This window comes from Gorilla gorilla, chromosome 11 (genome assembly GCF_029281585.2).
Source record: "Gorilla gorilla gorilla isolate KB3781 chromosome 11, NHGRI_mGorGor1-v2.1_pri, whole genome shotgun sequence".
Lineage (NCBI taxonomy): Eukaryota > Metazoa > Chordata > Mammalia > Primates > Hominidae > Gorilla > Gorilla gorilla.
The window spans coordinates 112,709,107-112,725,161 of record NC_073235.2 but is presented as its reverse complement, the minus strand read 5'-3'; the positions used below and the strand labels follow the sequence as shown (position 1 = coordinate 112,725,161).

Here is a 16,055-nt window from a genome sequence, read left to right as displayed (position 1 = left end):
TATATATGGTATATATTACTGTATTATTTTCAGGAGGAAGGGTGGTAGAATAGATAGGAAGGAAAGAAATTTTACAGTGGGAACTGATTATGAAACCATTAAGATCATGCCTTTGCACTCCTTTTTTCTCTTTCTCTGTTGTCTCCATTGCCTCTGAGGAACCTAGAGTTGAGAACAGTTGGAGTGAGGAAGCTGGGGAATGGAGGAGAAAGCCGAGCAAACCAGTTGAGGAATAAGTATGTTTGTGAGTAGGAGGCAGAGAGTACAGAGACAACTTGATCCCTATTCATTCCCCCAGTTCCTTACATTTCAGAATATACCCCATCAAAGTTGAAAGCTTGTGTCTTTATTATTAACACAGCTACCCTGAAAGCAGTGGGAACTTTGATTGGCCTAGAGAGTACTTTTTCTCAGTGGTGCAGTCCTATCCCTGGTTGCTGGCTGACAGCAACAGGGGCAGGGCTCCTTAGGGTGCTCTGAAAGGAGTTAGGATAGAGTTAGATTGTTGTTTGGATGTTTGTAAATTTGGTGTTTTAATTTATAAAATTGGGAGTGCTCAAATGTAAAGCACAAATAGCAATGCTAGTGATGAAAATATCAGGAGATTCTATCAGGAAATATTCTGGATTTCAATCTGAAATGTCCATGTTCTGTGTATAATATGCCTTTTTTTATTTTAATATGTCATTCTTTTAATGCCAATAATTAAAACCAATTAGAAAAATACTGCATATATTTAAGTTAAGAAAATATTTTACAAGTCCAACCTATCAACCATACATGTTATTTTAGCTACACGTGTTTTAAAACAGCCAGTTCTTTACAGAGTTAAACTATCAAGTTTATTTTTCTGAATTCCAAGAGATAAGTGGAAGCATAGATTCAAGTGCACTGTAGCATTAAAGGTGGCTTAATAATCAGTTTGTTTTCATTTCAACTTTCTCATTTTTTTTTGTCTAGGGGATAGTGGTCCTAGAAGAATGTCAACTTCCAAAAGATATTTTGAAAAAACAAATGCAATTTGCAGACCAAGCAGCTTCACTAAACATTCTAGGGAATCCTCAGGTTCCCCAAGAGTGTCAAGATCCTGTACCAGAACAAGATTTTGAAATGTCACCAAGCAGCCCTACTTTACTTCTTCGAAACATCGAAAAACAGGTAAAGTCAAAGTAAGGATATCAGTGGTATGAAATGACTTTTCATTGATTTTGTAAACTATTCAAATAAACATCATTATATGTGTATCTTCCTGGCATATGGGTTATTAAACTAGGCCATCTGGCATTAAATACAATTAAAATATTTGACATATAACCAGTCTCCATTATAATACCAATATAATTTAAATTATTTAAATATAATATGTAAAGTAATGGAATTGGTATGGCTATAGGATGATAATTTATTTTTACAGGGATTAGAAAATCCTTTTTCTAACAAAATTGTTTATCATTGGATTTTTTTCAAGGAGAGAGAACAATTGTGCCAGTTAATATGTCTGAATGGTTGTTTGACTAATTTATTGAACAAGATTTTTAGTGAAAGATAATATTGGAATATGGATTTGTTCATAAAAAATGATTATGTAAATGGAAAGTCAAGAAAGCTCCTAACAATTACTTTGATTCCAAAGCCTTCCTTGGTATCTAAATTCTATTGTGGATAACTCCACAAGCTTAATTATTCTGGCCAGTCTATCCTGTATCTGTCCTTGGAAATCCAACAATTTATTTTGATTTAGACTTTAGTGGCTCTTAAACAAACTCAGTTTCTAGGACTTTTTATTACTATTATTATACTTTAAGTTCTAGGGTACATGTGCACAACGTGCAGGTTTGTTACATATGTATACATGTGCCATGTTGGTGTGCTGCACCCATTAACTCGTCATTTACATTAGGTCTATCTCCTAATGCTATCCCTCCCCCCTTCCCCCACCCCACGACAGGCCCCGGTGTGTGATGTCCCCCTTCCTGTGTCCAAGTGTTCTCATTGTTCATTTCCCACCTATGAGTGAGAATGTGCGGTGTTTGGTTTTTCGTCCTTGTGATAGTTTGCTCAGAATGATGGTTACCAGCTTCATCCATGTCCCTACAAAGGACATGAACTCATCCTTTTCTGTGGCTGCATAGTATTCCATGGTGTATATATGCCACATTTTCTTAATCCAGTCTATCATTGATGGACATTTGGGTTGGTTCCAAGTCTTTGCTATTGTGAATAGTGCCTCAATAAGCATACGTGTACATGTGTCTTTATAGCAGCATGATTTATAATCCTTTGGGTATATACCCAGTAATGGGATGGCTGGGTCAAATGGTATTTCTAGTTCTAGATCCTCGAGGAATCGCCACACTGTCTTCCACAATGGTTGAACTAGTTTATAGTCCCACCAACAGTGTCAAAGTGTTCCTATTTCTCCACATCCTCTCTAGCACCTGTTGTTTCCTGACTTGTTAATGATCACCATTCTAACTAGTGTGAGATGGTATCTCATTGTGGTTTTGATATGCATTTCTCTGATGGCCAGTGATGATGAGCATTTTTTTCATGTGTCTGTTGGCTGCATAAATGTCTTCTCTTGAGAAGTGTCTATTCATATCCTTCGCCCACTTGTTGATGGGGTTGTTTGTTTTTTTCTCGTAAATTTGTTTGAGTTCTTTGTAGATTTTGGATGTTAGCCCTTTGTCAGATAGGTAGATTGCAAAAATTTTCTCCCATTCTGTAGGTTGCCTGTTCACTCTGATGGTAGTTTCTTTTGCTGCGCAGAAGCTCTTTAATTTAATTAGATCCCATTTGTCAATTTTGGCTTTTGTTGCCATTGCTTGTGGTGTTTTAGACATGAAGTCCTTGCCCATGCCTATGTCCTGAATTGTATTGCCTAGGTTTTCTTCTAGGGTTTTTATGGTTTTAGGTCTAATATTTAAGTCTTTAATCCATCTTGAATTAATTTTTGCATAAGGTGTAAGGAAGGGATCCAGTTACCACAAAAGAGCCCGCATTGCCAAGGCAGTCCTAAGCCAAAAGAACAAAGCTGGAGGCAGTACGCTACCTGACTTTAAACTATACTACAAGGCTAAACAGCATGGTACTGGTACCAAAACAGAGATATAGACCAATGGAACAGAACAGAGCTCTCAGAAATAATACCACACATCTACAACCATCTGATCTTTGCCAAACCTGACAAAAACAAGAAATGGGGAAAAGATCCCCTATTTAATAAATGGTGCTGGGAAAACTGGCTAGCCATATGTAGAAAGCTGAATCTAGGACTTTTTTACTTTAAAGCTGAGCCATTCTTCACCATAGTTGCATCATTACATTGTTCCTCTGGGAAATGATACAGATTCATGCCTGCTTGCATCTAATTTTCCTGAGTTTTTCAGACATACAAGGAAATAACTAAATACAGGTTACTGTCTTATTCCTGATAAACCAAAATATGGTATAATTTCTTCCACCCTGTATTTGTTAAATTTATAATTGCCCAGAGTTTTTCTTAATTGGAATGCATAATCAAAGCACTTATGAATATTTTGCAATTTAGAAAGCTGTTTGGTAATTATCTGATGTCAAATTATAACGAACTTGACCATATAAGCATTGATTTAAATTAGTTTTTGTTATATTTCTATATTCCCACTTTCCTCTTTCTTTTCCCTCCCCTCATCCAATAGGATCAGCCCTTGTTCGGTTTGATCCTAGTTGTTTCACATTCTAGAGTAATTCATTTGCTTACACAGTCAAATCTACTTTTACCATCTTTAGGTCACTACTTATTCATTGGAAATTGTAATCTGATTAAATTAATTCTAGGATATTTTCATTTCTAAAAGAGATTTTTTGTACTTTTTCCTTTCTCCTTGATATCCCCAGTTTTTTTAGGTTGGACCTGAGATGACATCAGAACTGCCTAATTTGCAGATCCTAGTGTAAAATGAAGTTGTGGAGCCCTTTGTTAAAAACAGTTATGAATTTAAAGACAGTGACAGCAGAGCACTAAGCAAGCATAGCCTCCATCTGCGCTCAGCCTGGTGCACAGGTTGCATGCCCATGAAGCTGGTCCTGGGTATCATTTTAGGTCTCATTGCTGATGAAACTGTCAGGGCCTTTGATAGTATAGGAAACCAAGAGTTGTGAGAGCAGTAATGGCTCTATGTAAAGAGAGCAGAAGTAAAAGATGCAGAAAGGGCAGCAGCAATTACTTGTAGAGGTTGTTAATAAATTGCCTATGAACAAGTCATTTGTTCTTGAAATGTGGTAATAATGCTTTTTATAGGCCAAGTTTTAAAAGCTTAAGTTGTTTTTAAATACCTGTTGGCCGGACATGGTAGCTCATGCCTGTAATCCCAGCACTTTGGGAGACCAAGGTGGGCAGATTGCTTGAGCCCAGGAGTTTGAGACCAGCCTGGGCAACACAGGGAGACCCTGTCTCTACAAAAAATACAAAAAGTAGCTGGCCTTGGTGGCACACACCTGTAGTCCTAGCTACTCAGGAGGCTGAGGTGGAAGGATCACTTGAGCCCAGGTGGCAGAGATTGCAGTGAGCCAGATGGCACCACTGCACTCTAGCCTGGATGACAGAACGAGACACTGTCTGAAACAAACAAAAAAACTTGTTGAGGAAGATAGTCTAGGAGTGAGTTAAGTGGTAGGTATGGCAAGCCCATTATTATGCATGGTTTTCTTAGGATAATCTACTGATATATAACTGTTCACTCATAATCTTTTGGTTTGACTAAAGTAGTTTTGTTAGAGTTGGAAGTTAAAATATAAAGGCACTATTGAGTTGTAGACTATCATTTAAAAAAATAACATTGATTCATAGTATTAATAAATGCTTGCATTGTTAGATAATATATAGTTCATAAATTGAAAAGTATTAATACCTTGTTTTTAGTACTTTAGGTCAGCTGTTCCCAACGTGTTTGGCATGAGGGACTGGTTTTGTAGAAGACAATTTTTCCGCAGGGTGGGGATGGGGGGGATGGTTTTGAGATGAAACTGTTCCACCTCAGATCATCAGGCATTAGAGTCTTATAAGGAGCAGCAACCTAGATCCCTTGCAGGTGCACTTCACAGTATGGTTCGCGCTGCTATGAGAATCTAATGCTGTGGGTGGTCTGACAGGAGGCGGAGCTCAGGTGGTAATTCTTGCTGGCCCTCTGCCCACCTCCTGCTGTGCAGCCTGGTTTCTAACAGGCCATGGACAGGTACCCATCAGCAGCCCGGGGGGTTGGGGACTTCTGCTTTAGGTGATTTAAAGTGAATTTGCTACTGGCATATTTACATTATAAATCTTGTTATGAATAGCTAGTGTTTTAACTTACAGTTGATTAGTTTTTGTTTTCAGAGTTCAAATTACGCTTCTCTTAATTTTACTTTTCTTATTCACATTTTCTCTGTGACTTTTCTATTCCCCATATGACTCGGGTATGCGAGATTTTATGGGGCCAGAATAGGCTGATTCTTAGGGTAAAGATAGGGATTGTAATTTCCCCCTTCCTGGCCCATTATTCACATATATCCAATTAGCGACGTCCAGTGGCTTAAAAGATTTTAGATGATGTTTTTTGGAGATGGAACAATGACAGGAATGTTTTAGTGTTTCCAACTGGAAGATATGAGATACTTCAGAATTTATTTGCATGACTAATGATTACTTGCTAAATGGATAAAGAATCCATTTCTATTGGTGATTTTAAAAATGAGCTTTAATCTAAAAACTGAGTAACGATTTTTAAAATGACATCATTAAGTGCATACTATCTTGAAAATAAATGGTGAAAACATTTCAAGGTCTTTCTCATGGAAGACTTTTTGAAGGGATAAAATATTAGGCTTAATTTTATTCTATTATTTAGTCTCACTTCTAATAGCATGTTATTAGTTTCATACAAATGAAGCATTCTAAAATAATTATTTCATATACCCCTTTATTTCACAATAGAGTATCTTGCAGTATTGAAAATGCTGAACTACGTCTGTATTTTTTAAAAAGTTAGTCACACTATATTAAGTGGGAAAACCAGGTTTTAGAAAATTGATATAGCATAATTTAATTAAAAGTATATGTGTGCATGTTGAATGTACACTCATGCTTACATATACTCAGAAAACTTAGTGTGGAAGGAGAAATATATACCTAAATGTTAGCTCTGGTTTTCTCTTTGAAGTATGATTACAGATGACTCTCTCTTCATTTTTAAAATGTCTCTATATTTTCCAGTTCTTCTATGATGAGCGTGGATTACAGGTGTAATGAAAATAGTTGTCATTCTTTTGTAGAAATGTACTATTCCTTTTTATGTGGCCTTTGCTTTATTATAATTGTGATTGTTTTGAGAATAATATTTATACATATTATATAATTTAATATTTATTACATATATTTAAGTCTGGGACAAATGTCAGTGAAATCTTAGGTGCTAAAAAAAAAGTCTGATATTTGTGAATTAGGAAAAATATTGAGAAATAGTGTGTTGTTAGATTTAGGCCTGAATTTGAATCCTAGTTCTGTTTCATACCAGCTTTATAGCCCTTGATCAAGCTACTTAATCTTTTTTTCTTTGCTAGAATTTACTCATCTGTTCTGTTATTAATAATAGTGATGTCAGTACCTCTAATATTATCTTCTTTGCTGGTTAGTTGTAAAGATTGAAATATTCTATGTGTGGTGCCTAATATAATGCCTGGCACATAGTAGGCACTTAATAAATTGTACCTGTGATTTTTAATTATTAATTTTCCTGCCTCAAGGGTAATATTATATAAAGGCTGTTAGCTGGGTTCAAATGTGTTAGATGATGGGATGGGTAGATGAAGGAACAATAATAAAAAAAGGATATGGAAAAGAATGGGTACTTAAAGTATAGATTTATTTGTAATAAATGGAAAAATCAGTTGTATAAATTGTCTTTGTCAAATAAAATATTTACTAAAATATAAACGTGTGTGTCATGAGAAGTTAAGGATTAATTGGCACTATGCATCTGAGCTTTAACTCACATTTCTTGCTTAGCAGTAGTAAAAGGTTGACTGTTTCCTTGCAGAGTGCACAGTTGACTGAGATCATCAACAGTTTGATTGCCCCTCTCAACTTGTCCCCAACTTCATCACCCCTCTCTTCCAAATCCTGTAGCCATAAATGTCTGGCTAATGGCATTTACAGGAGGTAGGTATCAATGGAATAGCTTAGCTTTTAAATTCAACTTTGCCTATTTTATCTTATTTTGATTTTGTTTTGATATTTTAAGTATTATAGCTACTTTTTTTGTACATTAGGGGCTACTAGAGTACAATCAATATACCATGGATGCATTTTTTGATAATATTAAATTTACACAATTAAGGTAATGATAAATCTAGGAATGAGGGAGAGAGATTTCTGGGAAGTTTCATAATGTTTCTTAAAAAAAGAATAGTGGTGATAACATCTGCTGTAGAAGTACTGCCTTATTTAATATACCTTCCACTTTGTACCTTTTGTATTCTTGAGCTCCATGCTGTCGTTGCAGTGCATTTTGAGGAAAAAAGACCCTAGATATAGTTTAGGCACAGAACATTGGTAGCTATCACCCATTAGATTCAGCTTAAGTTTTAATCATTTTGTATTTTAGCTTTATATAAGGTAAATTTTTTTGACTATAATTAATAACTCCTATAATCATTAACAATTTATCTATATTAGTAAAAATATATACACTATGAATCCTAATCCTTTTTTGGGAACAGCATTTGTTGTGCTTTGTTTCCTTTTCCCTTAGAACTTTTCCTTTTGAAGATAAAATTAGAAGACATACCAATAGAATATCATTTTATGTGTGCATTGTCTAATTTTTTTCAGATAAAATTGGAATGTTGGCTTCTTTGCTTTAATTGCCATAGAGAACTAAGTGTAATTTTGGGAAATATTTGTATTAAAAATTATATAATTTATTATTTTAATAACTTTCTAATATAGCATAAAATGAAAATTTATAGCATGGTGAAAATTATGCTAAGTAGCCATCAAATTCTTTGTGAAATTAGTGGATGTAAACAAAGTCTTAAAAAGCTGAGGTGGGCAGATTTCATGAGCTCAGGAGTTCGAGATCAGCCTGGCCAACATGGAGAAACCCCGTCTCTACTAAAAATACAAAAAATTAGCTGGGTGTGGTGGTGTGCTCCTGTAGTACCAGCTACTCAAGAGTCTGAGGCACAAGAATCACTTGAACCTGGGAGATGGAGGTTGCAGTGAGCCAAGATCACATCACTGCACTCCAGCCTGGGCAACAGAGCAAGACTCTGTCTCCAAAAAAATAAATAAATAAATAATAAAAAAATAAAAAGCTGACATTTGATTTTTATTTCTAATTGGTTATTTTGAACATCTAATCTTTAATACTTTTACTGTTTTATTTATGTTGAGTTATGTATCCATTGTTCTATTGTGGGAACAGTTCTATTGGTTTTGCTTTATTTTTTCTCGACTTTATATTCATTCCTCATATCAGTGATAAAACACGTTGAACGTAAAGATTCTTACATATTGTATAGGATAACTATGATATTTTCATTTATGAGAACGTATCCTAATTAGGAAAGTCATAATGTAGGTGAATGTATTTTAAGCTGCCCCATAAAACACATCAAATTGGTGTATAAGCATTGTGATTTGGGGCTAATCCCATTTTAGATAATACTTTGTTTACCTAATCAAGTACCACACAGTTACACACATAGTTACATATGTGTGTTCATGTGTTTGTGAATTTTCATTTTAATATACTTGCCTGTATTTCTGGTCATTCATTTGCAAAGCATTGATTGCATAATTATTTATTGTATGCCACATAGTCAAGTCCTAGGGACACAAATATGAAGACAGAAGTCTTCACTTGTGAATAACTCACAGTCTGGTTGGTGAAACATGTAACTACTTAATAAAATATTATGTAATAAAAATGGAATTGTGTGTAGTTGTTTGAATACTGGCTTTTAATAACTGTTACACTTGAAAAAGATACCTCATAAAGATATGTAGATCCAAATGAAAGAAATGGAAAATTGGCCATGCTTACTAAATTACATTTTTTAATTCTGTCTACTAGTAGTTCAAAGGTTTTTGTTGGAATCAGCTACTGAATACTGTCTTTCCTCATGTCAATTAGTTGTTGCTACAACCTAATTGAAAAGGTTTGCTTTTGAAAGTTTTTAACAAGTTCAAAACCTATGAAAATGTTTTGATAGATTTAAAAGCAGACAAAAATTTTGTTCTTCACGTTTTTTGAAGTGTGCTGATACGTGTTTTAATTAATTACATTTTTGGCAACAATTAACTCTTTTTAAAATAGTTGGTACATAATGTGTGTTTCAAAAAGCATTTATTTTCCCATTTGTTGTCAAAATATCATATTTTCCTTGAAGGAAAGGTATTTATTTTCTAACATTTGCTAGATAATGTAATACTTTCTCTACTCTTTATCAAAGAGAAAGTGATCAAATTTAGAACAGTTGATAGTTATCTAAAATGCATAATTTATCTTTAAGTTTAATAGCTCTTTATAAGTGCTTTGTTACCAGATAACCAGCAAACTACCATGTAAAACAAAAGATTTTGGGGGATACTCGTGACTCCTGATTTCATTAAAATGTTTTGTAAAGATTCCACAATTTGTGATAATATGTATTAAAAAATCTATAAATCTATTTAACCAGAAACATAGAAACCAGACTATATTGCAGATAAGAATAATAATAACACTGAAGGAAAAGTAGCAAATTTTGAGGAAACGTGGTCTCTTGTTTCGTATGCCAAAGAGAGTACTGAAAATATCTGTTGGTTTTGTCAGTAATGTGTTGAGACTTTGGCAAGAGAGACTTTGACAAGAGCATGATGGAGAAAGAGGTAAGAGTGAATTAGTAAGAGAATTGGAGAAGTAGAGAGAGGGAGTCAAGATTACCCTTCAAGGCCACTGATTTTAAAGGCTATAATAAAAGGAACATACAAAGTCACAGAAAATATTTTTGTTTTTAAGATGGAGGAAATTTAAGCATCTTTATTAAAATAAAGGGAAAGGAAGGAGCTACAGGTGAGAAATGTAGAAACACCTTATCACAAAGTTATGGAGGGATCTTATTACAGGAAAAAATATGCCTGTTCCTTAAGAGTAGCGTGAAATAGATTAAGATATGTGTGTATGCACTTGTTTCTGAGGTGATTATAGACTGGTTAAGATTATAGACTAGTTAATCTGAGGTGATTATAGACTAGTTAAGACTAGTTAAAGGAGCCTGAGGAGCTTTGACAAGTAAAACATTTTTCCTTTTCCCTTATTCCTTCTCATTTTCCCTCCCCTCCTCTCCTCTCCCCTTTGTTTTTGGAGCCTGAGTAATCTACCCCTAGGAAAGGGTGTTAGTGGTTTCTAAGAAGTTTTTTTTTTTAATCCCTTAACTATAAATATGTTTATAATGAAAAGTACTTAATTAATGCTTATAAAACTAGTTAAGAATTGAACTTTTAAAATATTCTCTAATTGAACTTTCTATAAGTACATAGTAGTGAAATTCTACAAATTTTAGTTTTTTAATGTTACTCATGTTTGAGAATATTACTATAGATTTTTAAAATTAATCGGAGATACAATTTTATATTATAGCATTATATGAAATAGCTTTGATTCAAAGATATCTGGATTGAAGTAATGTGAAATGGATCTCTATGAGCCTTTTGACACTGGGAGTAGAATATCAAATGAGGCCTAATTTTATTTCTTATATCTTGCTATTTTCCAATACCTTTGTTATTTTTCCTTCACGTAGTTGTATATGAAGAAAACATCTTTCGGATTCAGAGGTTTTTAGGAGTAAGCGCTTAGTCTATTTAATGGTATTTCAGACTTGACATTTAAACCACAAAGCACTTTCTGAAGATGTCCTTGTTAAGCATATAAATACTTCTCGGAAGCATATAAATACTATTAATGTATTTATGTATTTATAATAAATGGGCAGGTAAGAAAACTCATAAGTATTTTTCAAAATTATGAAACATACATAACAAAAATTTACCATTTTAACTATTTTTAAATGTAAGTTTAATGGCATTAAATACAATCAAAATGTTGTGTAATCATCATCACCATCCATCTTCAGAATTTTTTTTATTTTCTCAAACTGAAACTCTATATCCACTAAACAATACTTCCCATTCTTCCTTGCTTTCAGCTCCTGGCCACTACCACTTTACCTTCTATATGAATTTGACTACTCTAGGTACCGTATAAGTGGGATCACATAGTGTTTGTCCTTTTGTGACAAACTTATTGTACTTAGCATAATATCAAAATTTATCTACATTATAGCCTGTGTGTTAAAATTCCCTTTTTAAGGCTGAATAATATTCTATTTTTATATAGACAACATTTGATCTGTGGATAGATATTTGATTGCTTCTGTCCCTTGGCTATTGTGAATAAGGCTGCTATTAACATGGATGAACAAATATCTGTTTGAGTCCCTGCTTTTAATTGTTTTGGGTATTCTAGAAGTGAAATTGCTGGATTATGTGATAATTCTATTTTTAAATTTTGTTTATTTCAAAAATTAGAAATTAGCAAATATTAATTGCCAAGCCAAAAGCTGAGAGAAAGCCAGAGCTCAAAAAGTAAGCAAAGCACAGCAGTCTGCTTTTTTTGAGGCTAAATTTAGACAAAATTAAATTGAAGTTTTGATATCTTTTGGGGGAAGGGAGGAGAGAAACTAAAACCAAATCCAGCAAAATCAAGCTGAAGATTTAATAGATTGTGGAATGATAAGAAGATAAATCAGGCCAGTTGAGATGGCTCATGCCTGTAATCCCAGCACTTTGGGAGGCCGAGATGGGCAAATGGCTTGAGGCCACGAGTTCAAGACCAGCCTGGCCAACGTGGCAAAACCCCGCCTCTACTAAAAATACAAAAATTAGCTGGGTGTGATGGTGTATGCCTGTAGTCCCAGCTACTTGGGAGGCTGAGGCACGAGAATCTCCTGAATCCCGGAGGCTGAGGTTGCAGTGAGCCAAGATCGTGCCACTGCCCTTCAGCCTGGGTGACAGAGTGAGACTCTGTCTCAAAAACAACAACAACAACAACAACAAAAATGAACATAGATCAAAGCCCTTGGCTCTGCCCATGGCAGGAAGATGAAATAAAATCTTTGTATTTAGTAGGGACCATTCTCTTTCAGGGCCTGTGCCATTACAGTAAAGGTACATTAGAAGTAAAACTGTTTCCCTTTCCCCACCACTAGGGACCACAGGGAGATTCGCCTTGGGGCTAAGCAGAGCAGAAGATTAAAAAAAAAAAAAAACAAAAACCTATCTTTGAGATGTTCTGATCATGGTGGAGACCTTTTACATGGATTTTCAATCCAAGTTTGCATCAATGAGTGATCCAAGAGATCCCTAGTTTTAAGTGGTTCTGGAATGGCAGAGGCAAATGCAGATTTCCTCTGGAGGAAGGCACCTTTTTTAGCCTAGGGAAATCCTCATGAATAATTTGCCAAGGGCAGGGATTAACAAACAGGCAAATATAATCAAACATATAAGGAGACAGAGCAAGAAGAGTAAGAATAAGGAGTGCACAACAGACAGCAAAAAAAGATCATAAAGTTTTCAGATATTAGAATTACCAAACACTGATCACTTTAAAATGGTAACCTGATTGTAGAAATAAAAGATAGGCTTAAAATGCCAGCAGGGAACAAACTATATCAAGTTACATAAGCACATTTGGAAAAAGGCTAAATAAGACTTCTGAAAAATACTGAATATAATAACTAAGTAAGTGGTTTCTGCAGCAAACTGGACACAGTTGAAGAGAAAATGTGTGACATAAAAGAAGTATTAGAAGAAAAGTTCCAAAATGTAGCAAAAGATACGAAACAATGGAAAATACAGAAGAGTCATTTTAAAATGTAGAGAATATAGTGCGAAGGTCTAATATGACAGTTGGAGATGTGGAAGAAGCACTATAGAAATAAATAGAAGCAATATTTGAAGAGAGAGTGACTGAAAAATTACTTGAACTGTTGAAAGACACCACATTCAGGAAGCCAAACACAGATTTTGGATCAGGACAACTAAAAAGAAATCTACCTCTGGACATATAGGAAATGTGAAAAAACAAAGATAAATGGAATGTCCAAAAGCAACCAGAAGTGGGAGAAAGACATAATATTAATTGAAACATAGTTAGACTGATAGCTGACTTCTCAATAGTAATAACAGGAGCCAGAGTACGGTGGAATGGTACCATTAGTATGTTGAAAGGAAATAACTGTTTACCTAGAAACTGTATACACAGAGAAATCATCTTTCAAGTCTGAGTGTGAAGGACAAACATTTTGAGACAAACCAAGGCTGGGAGAGTAGACTAGTAGACTCTAAACATAAAGGATATACTTTGGGCAGTAGTATATTATCTGGATGGAAAATTGGGATGAAGAAGGGTTCAAGAACAAATAAAATGGTAAGTAACCATATGGGCATGTGTAAGTGAACAGTAGTAAAATACGTTTTGTGGGGCTAAAAAAAGTCTATAACAGCAGTAACATAGAGGTCAGAAGGAGGAAATCGGTTCAGATTGCACTGAGGTGCTTGAATTATTCAGGATCTCAGTAAAAAAGTACTGATTTAGCTTTCATTATTCCTAAATTAAGTATAATAGAAGAGCTTCACATAAGAGGGGGCATTTCCTGAGTGCTAATGCTCTGTTTCTTGACCTGTGAGTGGTGGTTATGGAAAAGTGGAAGAGTAAGGGGAGTTATTGCTTCATATTTACAAGCTAAACGTGAGATAAATGCTTTAAGTACTTATGCATATGTATCTTATATTTCATTTTTTTAAAAGGTTAAGAAAAATAGGATATAAACTATATACTTCAAAAAGGATAAATAGAAAATAGTCACATAGGAGGTCACATTTGCCTTCATAGTTCTGAAAAAATACTTAAATGACATTATTCATCCTAAACCTATGAACAAAATTTGACTAGTCCCACAGGAATGTGATATTTAGTTTGTTGGTATGGAAACAAAAAGAATTAAATCTTATTTCATGTTACCTTAAAATTTGGTGATGGGGACTGATCTAGTTGTTGAGTTTATAATCCTTACCCTTTATCTGTCAAATCTGTCTTAATCTCAGATGTCTGTTCTGTCTTTCCTGATAAAAGTCATCTTACATACTTTTAGAAGGCAATGAAAAATGTCTAAAGGAAAGGACCAATAGCTACAGTTAATTGTCCTCTGTGACCTGAAAATTAGTTGTGAATTTTGAGGTACACACTGAGCTGAAACGTGTAAATTAATACAAACATTAGATATTATAGTAGCAATATAATAATAGGAAGTTGCAGAATGTTTATAGATATAGGTAAAAAGATATATTTAAAAATAACATGGCTGGGCATGGTGGCTCATGCCTGTAATCCCAAGACTTTGGGAGGCTAAGGCAGGAGAATGGCTTGATCCCGGGAGTTTGAGACCAGCCTGGACAATATAGTGAGACCCCATCTCTACAAAATTTTTTTAAAATTAGCTGGGCATGGTGGTACACACCTGTAGTCCCAGCTATTCAGGAAGCTGAGGTGGGAGGATCTCTTGAGCCAGGGCAGTTGAGGCTGCAGTGAGCCATGATCATGCCACTTGCACTCCAGCCTTGGTGACAGAGTGAGACCCTGTCTCAAAAACCCCCCAAAAACAACAAAGCAGGACATTTGGTAATTTACTGTGATAATATATACTTTGTTTTACATGATTTTAAAAATTATTGTGGTGCCTAAATATTTATATTCTCTGTTCCAAAAAATTTATAGTCTTAACCCACATTTGACAATCACTCAGTGTCCCCTCTAATCCAAGTTCTACAATAATATTATCTTAAAGGGTAAATGTTGGGCCTGTTAAAATGTAGTATGCTACTCAACAGATCACTGACCAAGAGTTCAAATGTATGTCTTACAGTAAGCATACCAGATATTGGGAGACAGTATATGGTTGTGTGAGAAGTAAATGAAACTCAGAACTTTTATAAAACATTTATAAAAACTCAGAACAAAACCCGGCACATAAGAAACAGCCTAATAATGTTAGCCATTGATATTGTAATGTGAGGACATAAAGTATATTAAACTTTTAGATATAGTCTTATTTATTTCTTATCTTAGATAGTATACTAGTCGTTGATTCAGCTATTCTTACTCTTTAAAAAAAGTGCTTCAATGTGGCCTGAATTAGGATAAGGATTTGAGGGCATTTGTAGGTATCCCTTTGCACACAACTGTGTAGATGGCACAGTAGGCCAGCTGTTACTAAAGACATTCATTATACAGTTACTAGAAGTCAATGAGGCACTATTTTTCCGTCATCTCTTGGGAAGTTGTTTTCTTTCTTGCCTTTGGTCTACTTGCCTTTGGGACTCCGTAACTAAATCAAGCACTCTAAAAATTAGCATAAACACACCTTTGGGTTTTATTCTCATACAAAAATCTATCTCCTCAAAAGACCATCCCCCCACGCCCCTCCCCCCAGAAAGATTTTAACTTTTTAATCAATTGTAGTGTTTTTATAATTTAGTGGCTTCAGGGCAAAGTAGTTATGAGAATACACAACTTTTATATATTTTGTTTACTTAGACATTTTGTGACTTGGGCAGGTGTGTTAATCTCTTTACACCTCACTTCTTTATTTTAAATTTAATGGAACATATTTTCTAAAGTAGTTACTAGTGTTAATATTCTTCCATTTTAAATATTTATTTTAAGGAATTCTATTTTTTCAAACAAATACACAGTAAAAACATAAGGGTTCCAATCCAACCTAATATGTATATCTTTATAACATCACTGTTTTGCTCTTTTGGATGTAATAATTTTATGTTAGCCTAAATCAAGAGAATTGGTAAATAGAGAGAAATTACTGTACTCAATGTGTCTTAGTGACTTTAAACCCTACCCTAGAAACTATATGGAAAGAGGTATCCGTGACAGTAAGAGGATTGTGGATTCCACTTAAGTTCCAAAAACTTTTTC

The 16,055-nt window shown here is 34.5% G+C and overlaps 1 protein-coding gene across 6 annotated transcripts in view; it reads left to right on the top strand.

The window, feature by feature from the left end:
- KANSL1L (KAT8 regulatory NSL complex subunit 1 like) overlaps positions 1-16,055 on the top strand; it is a 150,508-nt gene that overhangs the window by 66,546 nt on the left and 67,907 nt on the right. For all 6 annotated transcript variants that reach the window (XM_004033142.4, XM_019022456.4, XM_063695174.1 and 3 more), the window contains 2 exons: positions 961-1,158; positions 7,056-7,177. In XM_004033142.4, coding sequence (XP_004033190.4) covers positions 961-1,158; positions 7,056-7,177 — 320 coding nt within the window. The remainder of the gene's footprint in view (positions 1-960; positions 1,159-7,055; positions 7,178-16,055) is intronic.